Source organism: Cardiocondyla obscurior, linkage group LG10 (genome assembly GCF_019399895.1).
Source record: "Cardiocondyla obscurior isolate alpha-2009 linkage group LG10, Cobs3.1, whole genome shotgun sequence".
In the NCBI taxonomy this organism is placed as follows: Eukaryota; Metazoa; Arthropoda; class Insecta; order Hymenoptera; family Formicidae; genus Cardiocondyla; species Cardiocondyla obscurior.
The window spans coordinates 1,634,076-1,659,810 of NC_091873.1; the positions used below are offsets into that span (position 1 = coordinate 1,634,076).

At 43.0% G+C, this 25,735-nt stretch overlaps 2 protein-coding genes across 3 annotated transcripts in view; one reads left to right on the forward strand and one right to left on the reverse strand.

The window, feature by feature from the left end:
- The window catches only part of LOC139106073 (uncharacterized), a 278,883-nt gene that overhangs the window by 124,383 nt on the left and 128,765 nt on the right, over positions 1-25,735 (forward strand). The gene's annotated exons all lie outside the window — the stretch shown is intronic.
- Positions 6,019-7,790, reverse strand: LOC139105987 (uncharacterized). The gene is made up of 4 exons (XM_070662380.1): positions 7,011-7,790; positions 6,860-6,910; positions 6,608-6,752; positions 6,019-6,507 (listed from the first exon to the last, which is right to left on the reverse strand). The coding sequence occupies exons 1-4, from the start codon at positions 7,179-7,181 to the stop codon at positions 6,458-6,460; spliced, it is 417 nt and encodes a 138-aa protein (XP_070518481.1). The 5' UTR covers positions 7,182-7,790; the 3' UTR covers positions 6,019-6,457.

Below are 25,735 nucleotides of genomic sequence, written 5' to 3' on the forward strand. Positions count from 1 at the left end.
CGGCGTTCCCGCGCCTTTAGCGAAAATTGAGCGAAAATGATCATTTAATATCTGCTAGCACTTTGGACTGCGTAATATCTCCGAACGCGAGATAAATCCGCGACTGCGCGAGAGACGAGTCTTAAGTAGTTAACAGCCTGATACATTTAATTAAGTACCATAAATGAGAAGTCTCGCGCGCGGCGCACTTGGAAAACCGTAACATTTCCGTGGCACGCCACGGAATTTCGCGGAGAGAAATCGCCGGCTCGCGCGCGCGAATTAAATTCCCTGTCATATAGCTTCCTATTACTTGAACAGCAGCCGTTCGTAGGATGACGATAAAATTTTCGCGTCACGGGATTACGTGGACCGACAACATTCGCACGTGTGCGTCTCATTCATAAAGAAGAGAACGCGGATTGTGTCCGTGCGCGTTAACGCTCGTAAAGAGAGTTCTCTTCCTCTCCCTCCCCCCCTTTTTTCGATAGGGCGAAGGGTCGGAGGGCGATAAAAGGGCAGTAAGAGATACCGTGCGACGGCAGCGCGGGGTGAGAAATGTAGACGAAAACCAGAGAAATAGCCCGGCTTAATTCCCGCACGCACTTACGCGGCGATGCGGCGCGGAAAAAAAAAAAAAAAAGAACGTGCGTTCGCCGCGTGGTGGCTCGCGCGAGAGCACGAGATCGGGCTCGTTTCTCCCCGGATATAATGCCCCGCGAAATAGCCCCTTTAGTATGATATACGTATCACTTACGGCGCGCGATAATGAAAAGATTTGCCGGCTCTTTATGACTTCCGTGCAGCGGCTAACAGGATCGTTCATTTCTCTCGCCCGCGCCTCGCCTCCTGCGCCATTCTCCTCGCACGTTTTTCTTTCTCACGCAGATTTTCCGGATTTTCTGTTTTTCCATTCGACCGACGTACCATGCATATTACGATCGATACTCTGTGTATATAGTATATGTATTTCTATATATATATATTTGGTTAAGCTCATTACCGGAAAGCTTTTTGATAATAAATAAATAATGAAGATAACAATAAGCGTCCAATTGTGAAGTGAATAATTTTAGCTTCCAGTGGTTTCGGAATAAATTAATTTCATTACCGAGTTCGGAGTCGACTGTCTAGATTCGCGAGAGTATAGCGTTATTTATCTTTTAACTCGGAAACTTCGCGTCAAATTAAATTGAAACTTTTCACATATTTCTTCGGCGTTATTATTTTTCTTTTTTTTTTTTTTACGCATGTAGACACCGGAATAAAAACGATGCAGCGAGATAAAGGAGCTTTATGAGCATGTCGATAGAGCGGCTTTCTACGCGATACTACGTTACTAAGTGCTTCTCGTTACTAAGTAAATTACGTTATCGCGATACACGATTCGATCGATCGTGAGACGATAAGCGGATCGTTTTGTGAAAGTGCCGTAGAAGTAGCTGATACTCGCGCCCACGTTATTTCTACGAAAACAAATCGTCACTCGCACATTTAACAAGCCCAAAGCGACAAATTGTGGGCGGTCGCGAGTGAGTTAGAGCGACGTTTTAGGGAATTGAGTCGAGTAAGCGTGTCGCATATCAGCCGGCAGTTACGCGGATGAACGATGCCAGGAAAACATCGCGCTTTGCTTACACTACTATTTTCTCGCACGCGCTAAATCATACTTAAAATCTGGCTCTTGAAAGCTTTTTTTATGTTCTTTATCTTCGCAGCGATAAATCGATAAAAAAGAAAAAAATAATTCCATTGCTTCGCTAATGTGGAAGCGAGATTTTAGTCATTCTTACTCGAGTAGAAATTGAGTCTAATCGTTATCTAATGACTAACCAGCCGATCTGTGGTTTATCTCGTGGCTGTCTAGCAAAAACTGTTCGGCATTGAGCCAAAAATCTAATGCTTAAAACGTCTCGTAACGAGCTAGAAAAGGTAGATATCTAAATGCTTTTCGCCGCGTACTAGTCTATTACGCGTACTGACCTTACGTGCTCGACTGCCAAGTCAGCTGGGTCTGCTGGATCCCGCGCCACGTGGACGTGCGGCGCGATAGCTGCCGTAAACGTACGCACGTGCTCATAGCGGGCCCGGCGGCCGGCAAACTCGGCAGCTGAGCGCGCGCTGACATAGATCAGTATGCGCATTAGACTAGTACGCGGCAAAAAACGTTTAGGTATTTAAATTTTCTAACTCGTTACGAGACATTTTGAGCGTTCAGCTAATCTGACAAATAAATTTCCACTCGGGTACTTTGACTAGTAGACAATTGATATTTGTACAATATAATTTTATTTAAAGTTAAAAATGTTAGAACGGCATTGAATTTTAATCTCTTTTTCACTCATTAAGCTTGCTCTATAAAATTCATCTTGTTATTTGCTTTTTTATTATTTTTTTATTTTTTTATTTTTTGATTATCTTTCAAGTCAACTTGCTCGCTCATCCTGTTTATATGCACGCGTGTGTCTGTCTCTTTGCTTCGCGGATCTCCTCTCAGAGCTTACACTCTATTTCCACGACGATCTTCTCCACGTCCCGTGACTGCGCACGTCCCGGTAACGAGCGCGCCGTACTGTCGAGGAGGAAAAAGATTGGATTCCCGAGAATTTCGAGAGAAGAATTTTTTAATACGCGTACATAAACGTTTCGCATCGAGCTGCGCGACGTTCCGACGACGTAAAAATGTTCTTTATGGCGAAAGGCTTTTCGGGGTCGCGAAACGTCGAACGAAATACTGCGAGCGCTCTCTGAAACCAGGAAGAACGCTAATTCCAACGACGACATCACTCGCATACTTTTTCGCTCTTTAGAAAACGCGGGTTTTCCGACGCGCTGCAATTAAACGAGAGTGGTATCAACAAATTCGTGGACTAGATTGTGAATGCCATTGTCACATTTTATTGACACAGTGACAAGTACATGCATCATGTCCCCCAGACATGTAACAATCAACGAACGTCATTTAATATTGCACTTTATATCTCTAACTACGATTTCATCTCGATCACGTTATATCGACAAGTTTGTTTGACATATTTGTTTAATAAAAAAAAAAAAAAATAATAACTAAAAAATAATAAAAAACTGATAGTAGTATGATTTTATCCTACAAAATTGAATATAAATCTTTGCAGTATTTTAAATATCAATAAATTAAAATAGCATTTCAAGTCCCGGTATTGCAGCATCGAGATTTTATACATATATTCGCCGCGTTGATTGATAGGCGGTGTATTCCCTGCGTTTCAAAATAGAGCAACGCAGCAATCCGAAATCAAGCCAGGAAAAACAGAAAATGACAGAACATAGGAATGCGGGCAGGGTTTAAAAGGGTCACGATCCTTTCCGACTGTCGTCTGTGCGTGTCTGAATTTGCAACGGAGAGAAGGAAGAATTTTTCTAAATACTTTCGCGAAAAGAAGACGCCTTACCGATCTGCTTGACTGCGAGAAAATCTTACGATACTTGCGGACCACAGAGAACGAGAGAGATCGTTAAAAGCCGTCGTCATTTTAACGTCTTCATCCTCAGGGAGAATTTTGTGGCATGTTGCGGGATGCCGTGAGATAGTGCAAGTTAGAATAAAGTTACGCCAGTTGATTCGATTACGTTAAAGTAAAAAAATATAAAAAATTAACGAAAGACATTAAGTAATTCAAATAACTGACCCGTGCTTACAAAAAAATTTCAAGAATTAAAAAACAAAGCAACTTTTTGTTCGTTGCAATTATAACTTTGATTGATATTATTTAATTAGGAATTATTTGAAGGTAATCGAATGACCGGGTAAAATCCAATTTTTAATCCGTTTAATAGGTTTCAGAGATAATTTCGCAGGCTTGTTCGATCGGGAGATAGATAAAATTAAGAATGGAGAGATAAAAAGAAGAGGAAGGAATAAAACGTCTCGAGCGAGAGCTCGCGAGCGATTAATTGTCGAAATAACTGAAGACGCGAGGAATCGTTTAGGTTAACATTCCAGGAACATTGTTTGCCGCGGATACACTCAGTTGGAACGTACGCCTCCGGACACGCGGGACATAATATACGGGGACAGTTACGGTCCTTGGTCCGACGTATATTATGTCCCGTGTAAGTGCTGCACCGCTCTAGACGTCCATCACGTAACGCTCTACGTACGTGAACATGCGCGAGGAATTCACCTCGTGAAAAATGAACTCTGTTTCTTTCCGACAATAAATTAACTGACAATATTCAAACGTGTAATCATTACGGCACAAGCTCGTTCGACAATCGTTTGCGAATTCTGCACGAATGCTTGACGTGCTCCGATTAAAAAAAAAGAAATTTAGTGTACTTTTCGCGATAAACTACGTTTTAACATAAATTTATTATATTGATTTTTTTTTAATCGGTGTAAAAGTACATGAGAAAATTTTATTCTCTTTTGAATGTGAAACGAGCAGCTTTCTTTTAACAGCTTTTTGCTCGAAATTCTCCGCCAGCTGTGATTTTATTTTCACCCTTTTCTAGGCGCACGCGACGCCAGACGTGGCCGATTTATTCCTTCGTTGTTAGAATCATTCGTACGATAAATAAAATCTGTAGGAAGAAGGGTACGCGGTAGTATAAGTGAAGCAACGACAAGCTCGCCACGGTTCGTCGCGATCTACGCGCGAATGCGTACGGTGGTTTCACGCCTGTCATGTAGACGACGTTTAAATCGAGCGCAGAAAAACGCGACTCGTTTCGCAGTCTCCGGGTGGCGTGTCGGAATTTTTCTCTCGCGGCGCCTATTTTTCGTCGACTCTCTGCGAAATGACTCATTATCGCTCAAAATAAACTCCTGTGCATTTTAATTCCCCACGCGTAGAATATATATTTTCCATAAAATACAATTAAAGTAATATAAACCGGCGGAACAGGTAAAGTGGACAGCTATATAAAATATGTATGAATAGTCCGGGATTAAAAAGAAAAAAGAAACAAGAAATAAAACGCCACAACTTCTTTTCGCGCTTTAAAGAGAAGAAAGAAGGTGACGGTTTTTCCAGATGCCGATCGCAGGCGTCGCGAAGACGTGTCTCGCTAATTGCACACTCGGCCTGAAATATTTGGACGTGATCGAAATTTCGGCCACCAGACACCGTGTGCCAACGAGTTGCGCAAATATTTACGACCTCTCTCGCCCTCGCGATTTTCCTCTGTGAGGCTTCGCCGTCGTTATCCGCGCTATAGAAGATCCATTTTTTTCGTATTAAAATAAAATTAAACGCAGCTCCGTGACGAGGGAAGAATGGCGCTGCATGAAAAATCACCGTCCACCTCTTCGCGAAGAAAGGATATTACGGATGTTACGGTTCTTCTTACTGGAATCGTAAATCTTTCCGCGCCGCCGTTGAGCTTCGTGAGGTTTTACGAGACACCAACTGGCTGTTCTCGTCGGGCCCGATGATTTCCTTCTTAACCGTATGATATTGGACGTACATTTGTTTTAGCATTGCCAAATGTGAAAAATAAAACGCATTGACGAGTAATTAATTATCTTTTAACAGTGCAATTTTTATTTTACTTTTACTATCGTTATCAGGCTGACTTTACAGCTCATTATAATATTTTATTAATACTACCGTCACCAGAGATATTTATATTAATGCTTTAAGATTTTTTTAATGTTGCAAGTTTTACAAAAACATTAACAATAGTCTCTCGAGCGATGTCGAAACTAACTTCTACGAACGCATCGCCAATATCCGATGGTTTCCCAATAAACTTGTGCAGGTTCGCGTGGCCTCATCCGTGCCAATTAGGGAGCTAATTGATTTCGAGTGTAAATCTCTAATGCGCAGTAAGATTTTTCAACGACGCCGCCGTTTCGATCGGGGGCTGCGGTTGCGGCGGGCTTGCAAGCAGAGCTTGCAGGCGAAAGCAGTTGTTCTCACTAAATTTACGACGACGAGAAGGCTAACCCTTCTTTCTTACAGCTCTTCACTCTCGCTGCTCAGTTTCTCCGCCGTTAATGAGTCCCTATCGTACGGCGCCATATGTTTCCCCGGCAATACTATTTGTTTTTTCCCCTTTTCTTTTTTTTTTCCTTTTTTTTGGTCTTTTTTTTTTTTTTTTTTTTTAAAGGGGTGGAGGGCTTTTACCGTTGGTCGTATACGTCTCGCTCGCGTTCCAAATCCGCGTGTAAAATGTAACTTAACCGCTTTACTACATGCGCTCGCGGCCGCGGAAGGGTTGGCCATTAATAGTCGATTTTTTTTTTTTTTTTTTTTTTGGGTTTATGTTATATTCATACGTTGACAATGGGTGGATGTACAGCGGGAAATTTCATCGGCGCGCGGAATACAAATAAGCAAACAGATATTGGCGATGATGGGAAATCGATCATTCGATTGATGCAAACGCGCTTATTGTTCGGCGAGGGGCAGCAACGAGGCGCAAAACATTTTATCGCTACTACCGTCGTCATGCGCAGAGACGCTGTTCTCCTCTTCACTGCATTATCCAGTATTTAATTAGCGGTCGGTTTTGGAGAATCTACGGTTCGCCACTTTCCCTCTACTGCCCAAAGAAGAAGAAAAAAAAAAAGGGTTGGATCATTTATTCCGAGTAGCGCGTACAGCTGCGAGCGTTGCATCCGTAAAAAGGTCATATTACGTACCGCAGGTCAGACGTGCTACACAAACTGATTCTGGGCCGCAGTCGCGATCACTTTTGCAAAAGTGCTGTTTCGCTTTACTATCGAGCTCGAGGACCTCTCTTCTTCGCCGATCCGGCAGTTGTAGAGACACGACTTCTGAGTCGCTCTTGGAAAATACAAATAACGTTGATATCATTACGGAAGAATTGATTAGCGATTGAAGAAATTTAAATCGATATCCGCGCGAAAGTGATAACGCGCGCGAGTACTCACGGACTCTTTGCTGGAGTCGTCCAAATCGATCACCTGAATGTCCGGCTTTCCCTAAGATGGAACGACCAAGCGAGATTAGCACGTAATCACTGTGTAACACTATGCTTTTCACTGCGCGTCTGAACGGCAAGATTAAATCGATTCTCCGTACCTTGTCGTGAATGATACATGATTTGGCCGAGACGGTGTATATTAACAACGCAATAAGAAGAAGTCGGCTCATGCTGTCGGGCGAGATGTGTTTAACGGAATAACGACGCTTTACGACGCGCGAACATCCTTTATACTCGATCCTAAAGCGCCCGTTGCGAAATTGTTCCATCAGCGCGTTCTTATCGAAGCGTCGTTAAAGCGCACCTTTAGAAAATGGATTGCTAACGCTTCTCTTAACTCGACCGGAAATTACGCAAACGTGGATGATTTCCGACGTTACTTTAAGTGTCTGCGGGATTTACCGCTCATTTTCTCGCTTATTTATCTAAATTAGAAAAAAAAATAATAATAATAAAAAAGAAGAGGGTGGCGCGTCGTAAAGTACACGTCTCGCAATTTTCTCGAAATGGGTCTCCATTATCTTAATTTCACGGTTTTTCAAAGTGCTGTTTCAACTGATCTTATCAACGAAAAGTATTTCCTACCAAAGTTTTCGTCAGGAGAGCTATATGCGTAATTCAATAAACAAGAATGCACTTCCCTCGCTTTGAAAATATACTCGAAGTAATGGCCGTCGTTCGCTGCACCGCGGCTGTACAATAGTAATAAAAATATCTTATCGATTATTTCGAAACGATGCAATCGCATGCTGCTTGTAGGCCGGCAATGCCTCGCGCATCCTTATTCGATTTTCCGGTATTCCCTTAAGCGACATATATTCTCAGTCTCTTCTCGGATCAGTCGGATCCTCGGGAGACAGAGAGGATACTTACTGTGCATTTTCCGCGGAATACCGCGCTACCTTCCGTAAAATAAGAAATACGAGACGCTCGTTTTCCGATGCCCGAGGAGGTCCGGTCCCACGAGTGCAGTATGCATTTTCGCGTTCACTCGCGCGTCTGGGCGAGGCGGCGCGAGGACGACTTTTCATCGGGGGCCCGACTTTAATGACCGACGATGCTCGACATTCGATCACGAACAAAGAGTACTGCCTTTCATTTTCCGCCTCTTCGGACGGAAATGCGCGCCGAAGAAGAAGAAGAGCCGGACATTCGGAATTAAAACCTTTAATCAGCCGCGCGCCATTAACTTTGTTAGCGGGGTACGTTGCGGTTATTGCGGAGCCAAAAAAAAAAAAAAAAAAAAACCCCAAAAAAAAGAAATGAAAAGAAAAGACGAAAACGGAAAGGGAGGAAAGGGTAGCATGGAAAATACGACGAAAGAGTAAAAACTGCACCGCATGCCGAAGTGCCCGGCCCTACCACGTTCCTTAGTCGCGTTCGAATGATTATCGCGCGCCCATTAGCACTTTAACTCACGCCGTTCGTTTATTACGCGAATAATCAAAGATGTTTTTAGCCACCGCCGCCGGCGAAATGGCTACATTAGGAAATTGCACGCCCGGCATCGCGCATATCGTTATTTTCGCTGCCTCGTTATCTGTCTTTGAGGGAGCTCTTTCATTCGCGCTGATACATTCACGTATGCCTGCTGGGATAACTTCGTGTTTATTTCGAGTGGAAGGGTCATTAATATCTTGTTTTTCTTGCATCATTAATTCCGAAATAAAATATTATGCAGAAAAATATTATATTGTAACATTTTTCATTAAACGAGCTTTCCCATTTATTGCATATAATTAAATAGAAATAATAATCCAATTATTTGAATTAGTTTAATTAAAGAATTACATGCCTGCTGCAACTGTTAAAAATTAATTATTGGACGAGAGCAGCACTTCTTATTTTTTTTTTTTCTTTCCCCTCCTTCCTTTCTCGTGAGAAAGGCACGCGAAATATTAGAAGTTACAAAACAGAAAGGTACCGTAAAAAAAGCTATGCAAAAATTTAAATTATTTTTTAGAGAATACTGTGTTGCGCGTCCATTATCATTAACGCCATACTATATACTCTCGTGAGGTTAATTCTTAACACTACATGCTAATAGCGAGGGAAGTGCAGCTATTTACATAGCACCGTACTGTTAGCGAAGTTGTCATGTGAAGGAGTCCAAATTAGACAGTGGCGGAGTCCTCGACGATCCGACAACGTGACCGGAAGTCTCTTTGTTCGCCCTTTGTTGATTGCCGAACAACGTGGAACCACTCATTAGCTTAGCAAATAATACTCCCGCCAAGTACGGCCCCTGATCCTTAGACAAACAAACCAGCACGGTGTCGCCAGTACTTGGTTTTATATCTTTATTTCGTTTATAACTCCGGCACGATTTACTTGCTTAGCGATTACTCGTTATTAAAAGATTAAAGCGCTGTTCATTGTATTACGAATGTAGAAGCGTTGAAATTAAGAATCGAATAATGTACTGTATAATATTCTCTTATATTATTAGAAATATTACGCATAGCCGTACGGCAAGTTTTGAATAAATGCACGATTAAATTTCTAATACCGTGTCTTCAATTTATCAATCTACTTTATTTATGCGCAAGCGAGAGGCGAAGTGTTCGACAAAAGAGCCTGGTTTGCTCAAGTCGCCGGGCTGCTTTAGGAAAACAAATTGGAAATAGTTCAGAAGAACAAAAGCAAACAGAGAGCTATACGGGCTTTTCTTGGCGCTCCTTGACTCTACGGAAAGAAATGCACGGACCAAATTAGTTGGAACAGTCACAGTCCAGACGACAGGTTGTGAATGATGAATGAATACTGTAGTAATACCCCGAGAAAGGTAATTTTGAACTTTTCCGCGGTAAACGGCAAGTCTAGACGTTTGCGAGAATAGTACAGGCACAAATCTCATAAACTGCAAGATATAGAGCTAAATACTTGAGAGAGAAAACCGACTACAGGCTTTCTGTCACGAATCTGTTTAATAACGTTAACTCGGGCAATTACAGTAATAACTAGCGCAACATTACAAGATATATTTTCAACCTGAAGACTATTTGTATTTATTTTACGTAAGATAAAATTTTTATGTTGCAAACTTTCCGCAGTTTTTTTTTTTTTTTTTTTTTAATATTAATATTTTATCATTTTAAAGATAATTTTTTCAATACATTAATTAATTGTTATATTTTAATAGATAACGTTAATGTTGATAAAATAAACCTCGTGCTTTTGCGTTTGTTGCTCATTTACATTTTTCTAAAGCGATCGTCAATCTTATTAATCGCTGAGAAACACTTTTTCGTCGAAGAGTGATTGAAAAAGAGGCAGCAACGAATGTTTCGTTGTCGTGTTAAATGGTCGACGTTGCGCGCAAGTATACGCGAGAAAAACAAATCGCAGATTCGCAGGGATCGTTTGTATATTTAGATCATGCTCTCTTACGTACAATGCTGTTTCTCTTTCTTCTCTTTTCTTTCTTTTATTTTTCATCTTAACTCGCCAAATGTATCTCTCCCAAAGTAATCGAAATAACTCGATACCAATATTTAATTCCATTCTTTTTTCACGCTTTTCTTAGATCCCGCGAGCTTTTGTGATCGAGTGTATGTCCGATCTAAAGCGGTTCATCCGATTACCACTCGAACAAGCGGATTACTTTTCACGAATATCACATTTTTCACTTTGCGAAAAGCAAAAAATTATTTAACGCCAGTCGCAGATCGCGCCCGAGCATGTGCGTGTACCCACGTACGGGCGAGCGGATACAACACATGGACGTTATATTCTCGAGCGCGGCGTGCTCATGCAGTATTCATTCGAAAGCGTTTAATAACCAATACCGTCGGCGAGCGGAATGTAATATTTTTTATATACCCGTATACAAAAAAAGAAAAAATAAAAAAAAAAAAGAAAAAAAAACGATGAAAATCCGATATATCGGCGTGAGGTGCGCGCGAGCTCCATGGACGCGTCGCGATTTGTTTTCACAGATTTTTTCTTCGGGCATTATCGCGCGTCGGGCGAAATGCGATCTTTATCCCGTCCCAATTCGTTTATCAGCGAAATAATCGGAAAATAACATACTTCAACGTCGATCGTCGTAACAAGACCCGGCGAATGATGATTAATGACAAAATCCGGGGCGCTTATTAAACGGCCCGGCTAATAGAAGGCCTTGCAAAATTATTCAACATCGATATACCCCGCGCGGTAGAACATCAGTGATATCGATCGCACGATGCAGAATTTATCAGAACGGTGGAAGAGCGTGCGTGCACGCACGCGGAATCCATGGGAAAGCGGCTTAATTGAAGCGATTATCCCCTCGTTCACAAAGAGATAGTGACCAGCATTTCGTGATGCACTTACGTAACGATTAAGCCGACTGCGTGCGCACAGCTGGAACGAGGATGAGTGCGTGTGTTTGAGACATATCACTGTCGATGGAACTAATGCGGGATGGAGATTGAGTCTTGCGTTAGATATGACGTACCCTCATCATGTTTAGAACGGCTTCGACGCATTGCGGCTCCTGCTAACGTCTCGACTTTCTAACGAGCGATCCCCTCGTGTCACGATCGATTAAAATAACACGAGGTGGACCAAATTTGTCACGGACTTACGACGCTTCAATTAGAGCTTCTGATTTGACACGTCAATATTTTTATTTGATTTGATTTTTTTTAATTATTATTGAAAACCAGAAGTATGGAGAAAAAAAAAACATGAAATTTAAGTAACGAACTAATTTCGTTAATTATAATCAGAATTAATTGTAATCGCGTTACGCATACAATTCTGTATTAATATTAGGATATAGGTACTAGTGAAACTAAATCGAGCGGGTTCCCTAAATTTCACAAAGACCGATTTATCTCTCCACGTTGATGCCTTGTCTTTTGGGTGGCGAACCGGCCGTCTAACTGTTTCTGCCCTCGCGCCTCTCGCTCACAGAAATAATATGGACTAATTTCGGCGGGCATCCCTCAGGAAATATCCCAGGGGAACAATAAGGGGGTTACGGAAACGTTCGTCGGCATTGAATTCTATCCATTTGTCCGGCCGGCCGGTCCACGGAGAGTAGCCGCGAAACTTCTAATATCCCCATATGTCACGCGTGGACATCACTCTAACACGGCCAATCTTACTCCTATCTCCAATCGCTACGAAAATATGTAGGGTTCGCGTAACCTCGTTAATTCTACGTGTTTAATCAGAAAGCTATATTCTATACAACAGGAAATAGATCGCGACACTTGTTCATTTTATTAAAAAAAAAAAAAAAAAAAAAAAAAACTGGTGGAATATGCAATAAAAAGATTTGAAAACTAACGCTAAACTGGTTCGATCGTCTGACGGCTGTCAATTTGAAGGCATCTATTTCATTGCAAGGATTTGCGATTAGATTAGCGCGATAAAAGTTTCCCCTCTCTTTGAAAGATTGCATCTACTCTGTAGAAACATGCGGGAACCTTCCCGCGAATCTATGGTAGAAAAGGGGCCTTGAAAGCTGCATGATGGCGGATATATTTCGCTTACGCGGCTTAAGGATACTATTCTTCTCACCGTCTAAAGCGGAAATCCTGGGCAGCATGCCGTCGTCGAGATTCTCGAAGTGGAGTATCGTGTTCGGATATCTTTCGTGTTTTTTCCGTCGAGGTTGATCGCGTCGCGCAAACCTCGAAAGAAAACGCGAACGTCGTGAATACGAATCTCTCCGCCATCGACATTAAGTTTTTATCGCGTTAAAAAAGTAAAAAAAAAATTCTAAATATTTAACGGCAATATAAGACGCGATATTTATGAAATTTTACTCTGCTTTCTTTTCCAATTTAAATTTATTATCATTATTAATATTATTCGTTGTTATCGATAGATAATACACCTCTCTCGCTGTTGATATAACTGTTTTAACAACTTTGATGATGAAAAGATTGAATGTACAGTGAGATGAAGCAGTTACGAAGATACTATCGGCGGAATTTCCACAGAGATAAGGAAGGAGCCGCGGAAGACGATGGAACAATAAATCTTCCTACTTTGCTACCCGACAGTAGAATTTTGCAGCGGCGAAGAAATTTCACCTCCCCGGCAACGACGGTTTTTCCTTCTCGATATGGGAAACGCGTCTAATGGACGAGCGGCCGACAGACGCTCCAGAATGTCTTAAAGGCCATCGATTCGGGCGAACCTGTCGGATACTTGGTAGTAAGACTTATCGCACGTCGTAGAACGGTCCCGAAGAGACAAGGGTCCTTCGCGAGTAGGGCAGTTTGTCGAAACCCTCGGCGACAACTATCTTCTACAACCAGTGGCTCTCTCTCGATAAGTGGCTTAGTAGCTCGCCGGCTCTCTTTCTCTTTCGCCGCTCCGCTTCTACTTGTCCGGTTGTTCGAGAACGATCCCTCGCACGGCAACGATCGAATTATCCGTTTTCCGAGACGCGTCCGGTTAGAAACACCGCCGCGTCGAAATGGCTCTTTCGTTCGGCACGTACGGCCGGTCTCGAGAAAAATAGTTGAAGATCAACTGCCACGCAATTTTGCAGATCAGAGATAAAATCGCGAGGATGATTGAATCCCTGCCGTTTCTTCGAAACCGAGAGAAAACGGAGCGCGTGGACGGGAACGGAAGACGGTAATTGTTTCTTTCGACCCCGTGATCCCGATCTATAAATTAACGGCTCTTTCGGACCTCTCTTCTTAATTGGCCCGCGTATTAATCCCCCTCCAGGATACGACCGCGAGGATTTATTTGCGGGACGACGCGAAGGGGAAAGAACGGTGGTGATAAGCGAGACGCAGAAACGTGGAAAGACACGTAGGATTACGAGGTCTTAACTGTGCGTGTCAAAATAGACGAGGATCTCCCTTCATTTCGTTCACGTTTTAGTATTAGAGTTATAAAAAAAAAAAGGAAAAAAAAAATTTCTAATCTATGCAAATAAATCTGGATTATGTATTATGCCTGATTTTATGAATCTTATTACGAGGAAATCTTTAATCAATTTAAATAGTTACATAATTTAGTGTAACTAAAAGAAATATATTTTCAAAATTGTATTTGCAGAAATTAATGACGCGATGTTAATGGGAAACAATCATGCTTTTATCCGGGTATGCCGATAAATAACGTTGCGTCGGTACTCGCGTTAAAACGTTACTCTGTAACATTACGTTAAAATATGCATTAATTGCACGCCGTAATTTTTCGGCATACCATTTGTTCCGTCGAATAATGCGCCGCGACTGAGTGAATACACAAAGGGGGAAAGTAGACAAATTTGATCAACGGCTGCGACACCTTGACGTCCTATTCGTTTCCGGTTGTCGCGTCAGCTTGCTGGAAGCGGCTAATTAATAATAAGCGTTTAATTAAGCGAATGGATGCGCGCTTTTGTCGATTGCGTTAACAGATACCGGACGAATGTCGCGTCTCGCGTACGAGAAAAGTTTATTCGAGAGCGTAATTCATGCAACATTACGTTGTACACGCGCATTTGTATAAACGGATGTACCGCGCACAGCCGCACGACAATGCAAGCTGTTACCGCTAACATAATTATTTATAATATTTATATAAAATGCACGCGCGTGCATTATCACATTTGAAAAATCGCCAGCAAGTAATCAATATTTAATCAGTCAGATAAACTTCCATTTTTCTGTTTGCGACTGATTCAATTTTAGCAGACAATCCAGTTATCTTTATATTCGCTAAAGTAAATTTTATCGAATAAGATACACGCGGAAAAAAAGAAAGAAAAAACGTGTCGTTGCCAACGACACGTTTCATCGGCAAGATTTTTGAATGACCCTACACGCCTTTGTTGACTGAGGGAAGTTAAATAGGGGACTAGAAGAGACTGCCGTACATTTTAGGAGTTTGCTTTGACGTAAGGTTGCTGCGTCCCAAAAGGTCTTTGTGAATAAATATATCGCCGGCATCTACGCCGACGTCGGATAAGGGATAAACAGCCGCAGAATCCATCTTAATTTTGGAACGAGACTCTCGTAAAGTGTAGTACTCGTGTTGCGATGGAGAAAGTCGGGCGCGACTAATTGAATCACAGGAATTAGCGCGGTGGCTGCGATTTGCCGCGAGGGTGCTTTTCGAAGATTAATGAAACGGCCTCGTTAACGGTCCGCGTCATCGGATCTTTTCGATTGTTAATACCGCCATTGTCCCACTTGTCATTTTCCATTACGTTATTATTTTATTTAAATATAATTATAATATTAAAGTATAAAAATATTATTATTTTAATTGCTACGAATTTTTAAATAGCTACAATATTAGTTTCTAATTTATTTTCTATTCAGTTTACATTTTTACATTGTCCACCGCTGGCTAGATCGTCCTATCTCGGCCAGAGCCGCAAGCAGTTTATCAAGAGAGAGACTTCCCCCCTCGTCCATATATTCGCGATTAATGACCGGTGAATGCGTGTATCTGTGTCGTCTATAAACGTACACAAGTGCGTACGTTGCGACCACCCTCGTAATCGTGCACTTTTGCGAGTAGGATGGAATTTTAACGGCGTTTCGCGGACACTCGCGAAAGGTTGTGAGTCGTGGGTGCGCGATAATTAATAAACAAACCTAATAGATATGCGATAGGGGCCTCTAAGGGACGTCGCGTGAGATTTACAAGGGGGACCCTTTTCCTTCGCTTATCGCCGATTAGAAACGCGAGTGCTCGCGCGAACCACGGCGACCTTCGATCTTCGTTTCGTTCGCGCGGAGTGGCCTTTTATTTTGCTTCCTCCCTGGGGGTCGGAGGGGTGGCCCCGGCAGTTACTAGGGGGTTAAAATGCTTTCGGGCGCCGACGGGCCCGAAGTGTAGGGCGAAACGAAATGTCGTACTTCGCGGTGAAGGTCTCGTTGCGTTGCGTAAAAACAAGGGTGAATTACGAGCGAAGGGTGCGTCTGTCTTGTCCACCTCTTTCCGTATCTACGAGTTTGCGTTTAGGAGACGGATAATTCGAGCGATACATTTGAATTTGCCGTCATTATCTCGACGATCGCCCTCTCGTTTGTCTTGGTCCTTCTCTCTCGAGGGTCGTTACTCATTAGATAATTATCGCTTTAGCGGATAATTGAATTTGCGTTCTTCTTCATTCAATTGGTTTTCTCCATATGTTTTGAGTAAATCTGTTTCTAATTACGCTAATAAATTGGGGAAAAAAAATATAAAAACTTATGCGTTTGTTATGCCTTTGAATGCTTGAAAAATAATTTTGTATCTTTCTTCCGAACATTATTAGAAATAAAATAATAAATCTTCAAAAAATTACAAAATGTAAAACGCGTGCTCGAGAATAATCTCTCGGTTAATCTTCAAGTATAACTAGCATGCGACGTGCAAGTCGAGGATCATTGTAAATTCCACCGAACGAAAATCGCAAGATCTCTTATCGTTATCTTTTTAAGTCTTCGTGTACACGAATGGCGAAACGTTCGCCATTACTAGAGAAGCCGTATTTCTTTGATTATCTTGCGCATGCATATCAGTACAAGCGAGAACTGCACCTTTTTATCATTTACGCCGTAATTAAAGCTCGGCTTGCAATTAGTTTCGATTAAGCGTTAAATCTGGATTCTTTTTTCAAATTGCTATTTTATGAAATTGAACGTTGCAAATTGATGACGTATTATTATTGCGTGATCCCATAAACCGCAGTCTCGTCCATCATGCGGCTTTATACTTGTTCGTCATTCCGTGCGCATAATTTAATAATTACTTTTCTCGCTTGATTGCAGGTAAGCGATGGCCCACTTGCGGGAAGGGATTGCACTCGCGTTCGATCGAGTTGCGGCGACGTGAAACATCCAGCGAGTCTTTTCGTACGGTAAAATCGAGTAAAAATATTTCTACGAACTACTCGCGTAATTCTACTTGTCTGGCTGACACCGGGCGCGTCTAAGGAATGGCGTGCTTCGCTATGTTTTTGTAGGGTTGCGCGATAAATTGCGCGGGAGGGAAGGGAACAGGTCGACTAAACTACCATTTACGTAAATATGTCCGCTCGCATTCGCGCGACGCTCCGTGTGTACCGAGGGCAAAGAGGATATATAATAAAACACGGTGAAGGATCGATATGCCGCGAAAAGCTAAGTGGATAACTCGTAATGGTCCCGGGGTTAACGTAAGAGCCGTCCACGACGACAACCGTGGTAGGGCGAAGGCGCCGGAATTTCAACTATTTTCCACTGAATCCGACGCGTATTTTTTTTTTTTAGAGGAAAAGAAAAGGAGGTAAGAAATCGTCCAGGTCGCCGCGATCTTACGTAATCTTATTTGCAATGTATATTCTCTCTCTACGAGAAAAGTGTCCCGACGCGAGAGTTCAATCTGTCCGCCTGGTATACTTGATAATCTCGCGCTTCTCGACGTCGTCGTCGTCACCGTTGTTTTCGATGTCGCCTCGTCACCGCCGATCCCTCTTTCTCCGGAATACGGTACATTTTTACGAGAGTGCTCCAGTAGGGACTATAAATTTCTCGGTTTACGTCGACCGGCGTAAGCGTTTTGCCGCAACGGCTTTTCTACGGCCGGCAAGACAATGCATCGAGGATGATCGGGAAACAATGCCATCGGCGTCGCACTTTTGATAACTCCGACGGTTAGGCCTGCGAGTGACTTATGGCGCAACTTTTCGATCGCGAAAACCACCCGCGTTGAGGGAGGCGCACCGTGACTTCGTGCTAGGGGTGGGTTCCGAGAGACCGTTTACGCCTTCCGCTACTTCCCCATCCTCCCCCGGGTTTACGGTGGTTTAATTATCGACTGCGAGCTAGGAAGGCGAAAAGGGAGAGAACGGGCACGCCGATAAATCTCGACTGCTGTGCCTCGCGCCCGGGATTGGTGTAAAGCTGCAGTCGCGAAAGACCGACGCGCAACAGTTCGGGAAAATCGACGTCTTCGAATTTTCACGGTCTCTTTTTGATAAATTCATCGTGTCGCATTTCACCTCGCGACGGCTGCGCGCGTTTCCCGGATAAATTACATTTGCGCTAATTTCGACGTTTGAACAGTTGATTCGGAGATAAATAACGAGGGAAGAAAAAGAAAAAAAAAAAGAAAGAAAAAGGGGACGGGTGATTTTAAAAGTGGGATTTTTCCACGAGGGAAATCCAATTTCTCCTCGGAGGCGCGCTTCTTCGCCAAAGTTCGCGATAAGTTAAATCGGAATTACGAATTAAACAGTTCAACGGGCGGCTTTAAATAAGCCCTGCAAATGCGGCGAGAACTTCCATAATCGTCGAAAGTTCGATGACTTCTAGCAGATATATCCTGCGATGAGATGACAAAATTTTATTTTTAAACAAAGCTTCCGTATTGAATAATTTCAATTATAGCGCAATTGTTTCAGAAATTGTAGGAAATTGAATCACGATATCTTATTATATCTAATCTGCGTAATACGTATTCAATATTTATTTCCGTAAAGAATATTGAACTTTTTCTATTACATTCTCGTCGATTTATCCAACGTATCTTAGGAAAAAAAAAAAAAAGCAACCGCTCTTTTTATTCGATTTCTAAAAAACCTATCTTTATAAAAAAAAAAAAATCCCATTTTTTATGCCGCCTCTTGAGGACACTTCATTAAGATAGCTTATCAAACGGTCTTTTGAATACTCCGACAGAAGGCCGTTTCCTCGACTTAACTTGTCGAAGTCCTAAGGGCCTGGACCCTTGAAACACGTTTATGAACGACTTATACCGAAGGACGGAGGACGTTCAATGAAAATCTTTATTTCTGAAGAGTTTTTGTCCGACGAATAAGAAAGTCTACACTAAAATAATCCTCAGTCTATCTTTTCTCAGCTTGGCAGTTTTTTTATCGCGAGTATTATCATTAACTTTTTAAATATTTTTCCAATTAATTATTTTAATATATTTCTAGATTTATCTGCTTTATACATATAACGTAAATATAATTTACTAATAGTTTCGAAAACTTTGCTTGACCGTGCCGTACCGAAATTAGCGATACATCTATTCTACTTAGTTCGCGTGACGCTTCTGCAGCATCCGCGAATACGACTCCCCATATTCGTTTTATCGACTTCCAGCGAACAGCTACGGCCCGCGGAAATGGGGTCCTAAAACTTCGATACTTCCTTCCTTCCAGCGACAAGACGTCGTCCTCGACGATCTTGGAGATAAGCTTAAAGACAATAGGGTGGCGCTAGTAGGAAATGACAGTTCACGGAGCTCGCAGATCTAACCCAGATTAAGGGTCGTGAAATCTTTCCCTCTACCATGTACCCGCACGCAACCCCCCTCCCCGTGCTTCCCTCGGCCCACCGTTTTTCCCCCGCGTCGTTTTATAAACTTGGCGAATTCCCTACTCACGAGAGTGCCCACTTGAGTTTCCCGGCCGAAACACTTGCCGCGTTACACGGTTGAGGAGGGAATGAAAAACTGTAAGACGGGGGTGAGGGGAGAGAAGAGAGAAAAGGCATGGGAACTAAGGGGGAAAGAAAAGCAGATACTTCGAAATATAACCGATGTATCCAAATCCTTCGCGAGCGAACGTAGGCACGGCGCTTATTTGCAGGTGAAGATGTACCGTACTTGAGAAAACTTATACCGTAATGGCGGGCTAGTCCCTCTCGTCTGACCGCGGCGGTTTTCCTTGCCTTGAAAGATTATACCTGAGTGGCGGTGCCCGTGTCTCTAAGCATTCTGCGTGTAACGCGACGCGTAAAGTGGCAGGGAAAAAACCGCGAAGCCACGAGAGAAGTATCTCTGAAATATGTGCGAAAGAATATTTGCTGGAGGATCATACGATCAATCGTGACGAGGAACAGTCCGTTTTATTTATAACGAGAGATCTTAATCGTTATAAGATAATAAATTAAATTTGTTGATTAAAATTAACGTGGCGCGATAATCTGATTGTCCGCAACACAACTTCTTTCGTGTACGTATCAAATCGTTCTCTCCGGAATCTCACCCACGTTCGCTAAATCAGCCGCGTTGTAACTATGCCTAATCACTAACTGTAGTCAAACGACGCGTTAATCCACGGAGCAAAGCCGATCTCAAATCTATGCAAATACAATTACCCTTCTCTCTTTGCTCGTCGAGCTCTTCAGCGCCCTCGGCGCAGGAGATCGGCCGGTTCTTATCAGGTCGTTCCTCAGATCGTGCAAACGAGGTAGGATCATCCCGGGGACTATGTTAATGTAATGGGGAGAGCTTTATCCCGCGGGATTAGCCAAGCCCGCGGAACGTTCTCTTTTTCTAAAATATTCCGATGCACGCTGAGAAGGATCAATCGCGTTTTATCATAATCGTTACAGCCTCTGATAATTTGATATTAAAACTCCGAGAAGAAAAAAAAAAGAGAGAAATAAAAACAAATATAGAGTACTTTTGCCTGAGTAAAATTATAGATTTGACTAAGTTTCAGATACGGTAATATTTAATCGAACCGCATATTGTGGATTTCACGTCGTAAATCAGGTTTTAAGTGAGGTCGATCCTTCGGATGAATAAAGAGGATCTTAACAAATCGAGGTGCCATATTAGATCACGCACCTGGCGCATATTTCACCCGTCCGGAAATAATGATCGCATTACATTGCCTGTTTGACGACTTGATCAACCCGAGGAAAAATGACGAAAACTCTGTTATACTACTACCATTTCGTGATCAATAAGACCGATTTGATTTTCATCTACCTATATTTAAATATTTATATAAAGTAAATGCTAAAATTAATTATTAATTTTAATATTTAGCTATTTTTTTTACTGTTATCTTTTCTTTTCTTTTTTTTTTTTTTTTTTTTTTTTTTCTTAATAAAATGAAATGCCGGGGAAAATGAAGAAAGCATTACGATTAAGTGGTATAGAAAAGGAGAATTCAAAGAGAGAGCCATGTCAGCAGCACACTCGAGGTGCAGATATGCTCGACCGCTCGATGGTAATTATCCGTGCGGACTCTTCCCACGTATTCTACAAGATCATCGCGTAGCCGCGGAAAAGTCAAATGCGTCCTGTTGGTTTTCCGCGAACGCAGGATGTTTTCGCAAGGTTCCGTCGACGGTAAACAACTTGCCCGCTTTCGCCGGCCAGAAATACTTGCTGGCTGCGGACAGCGAACTTGCATACGTAAAACCAATGTTACCGAGCTTGTCAGCTTTTTTTTTTATCGCACTTATTTGGCAGTCGTTCGCGCAGATAACGCGAGTAAGGTAACACGCACATGCGGGTGATTAACTTTTGGATAACCGGTTGCGTCACCTCGCGGAACTGTCTAAATCGATCGGGCGGTTAGGTTCTTTGACGGTCCAAGATAGAAGGTGGTTTTACCGTGCCTTTCGTCAGATGGATAAGACAGCGCGCGGGGCTATTCCCCGTGGCCGATACGCGGCGCGATAAAAGAAAATTACATGCCCGGCGTAAATCGAAATGCGCCCCGCGTCGATACCCGTACGATGGCAGTTACGAGCCGCGGTTATGCCCGCGTGCGTGCTGGACCTTTGATAGTACAAAATACACGCCCATGATACGGCGTAGTTTTCTTTTGCGACGGCGAAAACGCCGCCGGCGGTCGACAGCGGCGATTTTATCTAAATGCAAACAGCGAAGTTGGTAGAGAGTCGTTAATTTTTTTCAGTGCATATTTATCGCAACATTGTTCGCGGTCACGTGGCGTTGAATTTTTGATGTCTGGAACGTAATTTTTATGTACGTTGTAAGATCTTACGATTCAGAGCATTGCCTGCAAACTGACGAACGATAACCGAAGATCGCAATCAAGAAAAATGTTTTAATTCTAAGAGGGCATATTTGAATTTTTTAACTAGAAATTTCAAATGTTTCATATGTATAAGCTTATGTTAATACTTCGAATACGATAGTTCTTTTTTATTTTTTATTTTAGAGACGATTAATTTGCATTTATGCATAAATATTTTTGAATTATTATCATATTAATTTTTATTTAAAAGGCCAGAACTTAAAGTTCACTTTCGTTGTTCCGTAGTTCCGCAGTTGGATACGATTTTACCAGAAAATGAAGTGAAACAGCAGCGAGGGCTAGAAACTCGAGAATAATTATCCACTAGGTTTCAAGTTTCATACATTGTTTAACATAGAAAACGACTACGGATTTTATGAAACGCATTTCCTTAAAAAGTTTGAAGCGGCTGCGGAAAAGTTAAAAGAAATGAAGAAGAACAAGACCATTGCTAATATCTTACAATGAAGTGGCAGGTTTCTACGAGTCCGAAGGGCGGTTGTCTAACGTTATAGGAATTAAGTATAGTAAACCTTGTTATTTTTTTGCTTTACAGCGCGTGAAGCATTTCTTTTTTTTTCCCCCGCAATTGTCAGAATTATCTGTGCGGGAATAACAATGTTAATTGTCACAATTTAAAGAAAACAGTATTTACGCGGGTAATAGTCGGGCAAAGGTCGAAGGCCCTTTATTGCACGTTTTGTGCATAAAACGGGACTCCACTAAAATTATGCGCTTAGCAATAGTTTTCTGTTGTAACTTCATGTCCCGGTAATATACGAGGCTATATCCGTTTTTACGCCACTGCGATCTGGGATTGTGAAATCGCGTTAAACTCCCCTCTGATAGGCGATTATGTTCAACGAACCTTTTGCACTTACGCACGACATCACGCAGCTCCCCCTGGATTTAACCAACGGCGGGCTCGTGCCTCGACGAGACAAAAAAAAGTTCATCGCCAATAAAACCGGGAAGCAGATAGTTCGCCAGTTAATAGCGTAAATGAAATACGGCGTTCGCAGCCAGGCATTGTATAATGAAAATGCCACATCTCGAGGCTATAAAATCGATCGTTAGCGTATAATTAAAAGAATTTAAGCGTATTAAAAAGTCTTAAGTCATAACCCACCAACGAGTAATTAATTAGCGTTGCCAGCTACGATAAGTGCATGAAAAGGTGCAAAACGTTCAAAATAATATTGAATGTGAAATTAATATGCTGCTGGTCGAGGAGGTTGATCGGATAAAAATTTAAAGCTTGAACTCTCGGTCTACGTTTAAAGCAACATATACGAGGTTAGCGTAAAGAATTGTAAGTCGATAGCACGGCGAGCTAATTTCTTTTTTTCTTTGCGGCACAATGAAGCCTAATTGACCGGAAGACGTCAAGGCGTCGTCGCGCTCCCGAACGTCCGTCGTTTTCGATTTTCGCTGAATATTTGCCTCCTCGTCCGTCCCGATACTTCTCGAGTCGCGTTAGTACCGCGCACCGGATCGCTGCATAATGTCCCGCAGTGAAAAGTTTTCCTGTTAAGGAAACGTCTCTCGCTCGTTGAATTAATCAATACATTTGAAACGACTTGTGCGCGCCAGAGTTTCGGCGTATTTTAATGAGCCTCTTTCGGGCGCGAACGCGAGACGGCTGATGGATCTTTAATTAACTGACATATCGCATTAAGACGCCTCCGCCTCAAGAATCGCTATCAGGCGCCCCTCGCGAACTTCCACGCTATTTTATTAAACGAATTATTAATGCGCTGATGAAACATTTCGCAATTTCGCTAATTGTCGTTTTCAATTGCAAACACGGTAAACGAAACTGACAAATTATTAATTGCTTTAATGAGGTATCGCGTTAACATTGATTATTTTAAATAACAGCGCGCGTAGCCGTATAAAGTAGGGCAACGTGCGCCGCCGGCGTGCCGACGTTTAAGCCGCAGGCGTATTTTATTCCCGGGATCTATCCGATCCGAACGTGCACGGCGAACGTCTCGCGTGTCGATTGATGCCGACGCGTCGGTACGACGTGGTCGATGAAAGGTCGGATTTCCATATGCTGCTACCGCGTCCAACTCGTATTTCGGTTCCCGCGGCGATCCCGCGCGCAAAGTGCGGCCGCACGCGTCGCCGTCGGTTATTGCATCGCCAATTTCAATCGACAGTGTTTCAAAATTAATCGCCACCGCACTCGCCGCTTTCGGCGGTTTTCCCGCAGCATTATATTTTGAAGTAACGGAAACGGACGACGAAGATCGCGCGCGCATATGACGGCCAGTCTGATGAGAATGCACCTCGCGTGTTTAAAGGGAAACGATCGATGTCGTAGGCCGGATACCGGGAGTAATGAATATTACCCGCGAAACCGGACAATATTGAAATTGCGGAAACGCGAAGTGACGACGTACGCGCCGCGATATGGAGAGCACGGTGAAAATAGGGATGGATTTATTTCGGGGTGATGGCGCCGCTCGGTAATATAATTCGCGATCCAGCCAACGATTGCGAAAGTAATTATCATTTTCGGTCGGTCGCAATCTAGGATGTAAAAGCAAAAGCACCGCGGTATTGATTGGCGCCGACCTGTTCGCTTTTACTCGACCCGTTAATGTCGCGCGCTTCCTCGCCGAGGCAATCTAGACGTGTACAATTATTCTCGGACAAGAGCCATCCGAAGTACAACGTCGACAGCGGCAGGATCGAATTGCTCGTTTCCATTGGCCCGCTCGTCCTGTCATTCGACGCCGCAGGGCAGTCAAGGGCGGATACCTCGACGTCCTTCAGCGATGTTACATCGAAGTGCATCAAGCGCAAAGTGCACTCCGCCACCTAGCTATCCGCATTAACGCCGGTAGAAATCATTCTTCCGCAGAATTATTATAAATACTATCGCGATAACGTTACCTCCGATAGAATTCCCTTCATTAACGAAAGTTATAATTTTATATTTAATTAATTGATTAATTAATTTTTTTTTTTTTTTCTTTTAATTAAATATTTTTCTTAATTTCTCAGATATTTTCTTTGATCGATTATTTCTCGCTGGCCTGCTCATTTCTAAATAATTTCACTGGACGTTTTATAATTATTCCACGTCCAGGAAAATGCAACATGCTCGCCACGGTCGTAACAATGCGTCGCTTGATTTTGGGAAACGATTCGCGCGCGGAGTGTGCACGAGGAATTTTCAAGTCGGGCTCGCTTCGCCATCCAGGCGGCGATGGTGCGCGCAATTTCTATAGGCCATTAATGTGAGGACCCAGCGGTAGTGCTGACGCTGTTGTAGGACACGCTGTGTTTCGCCGTTGCCGAATAGTACGTGGTGTACGAGCACACGTGTACAACGCGTATACATCTCGGCTCGGGATGTCCCGCGAATTGCGTTTCCGTGCTGCAACCACGCGCAGCCCGGGAACCCCACGGCCGACGGTGCGTTTTATGGCCGCGCGCGGGGCACCGCGATGGGCCACGAGAAACCGGAAATGGGTCAGAGCCGAACAGCACGGCGCATTGATTCCTACGATTTCGCCTGCTGCTTTATTACCAGACGCGAACGGCGGCTGGAGTGGTCGTTAATGTAGCGGTATAAGCGGAAAAAAAAAACCCCTCCTTTCTCCCTCTTTCGCCATACGAACGATATGTTTATTTTACCTCGCGCGCGCGGAAACGGGAGTGACCGCGTGGTTTTTCTCGAACAATGGGGCCATATTTGGTGCCGTGGAAATAGAAATATATTTAATAACCGATATGGACGCGCGCGTTACGGCCGCGGCGATGTGGACACGCGGCTTGTTTTGTCCGATATGGATTATGCGCTGATAAAATGTGTACTGTAAAACTTTACGCGCCGAAAACGCTGTTCGGCACGACGCGAAATTTTTAATCAGCGATTTAATTAAGGGTGAAACACTTTTGTCTCGGTGAAGAAATTATTAATGAAACTTTCGAGGGACAGGTCGCGCGTTATATATTATTGGGTTTTAATTATCCGCGCAGTCTTTCCGGCGAAGTTGCCGTTGATCGAGAGGAACGTTTCCATTCCCGCCGTTTGTCCCGCTGCCTCGCGTCTTCCCGCGGGAAAACCGTCCGCGTGCGGGACGCGCCGACGATTTG

Coding starts and splice junctions, on each gene's coding strand:
- LOC139105987 (XM_070662380.1), bottom strand. CDS start 7,181: ATGGAACAATTTCGCAACGGGCGCTTTAGGATCGAGTATAAAGGATGT. Junction 6,911..7,010: donor CATGTATCATTCACGACAAG/GTACGGAGAATC, acceptor GTTCCATCTTAG/GGAAAGCCGGACATTCAGGT. Junction 6,508..6,607: donor TGTAGCACGTCTGACCTGCG/GTACGTAATATG, acceptor TTCTTTGGGCAG/TAGAGGGAAAGTGGCGAACC.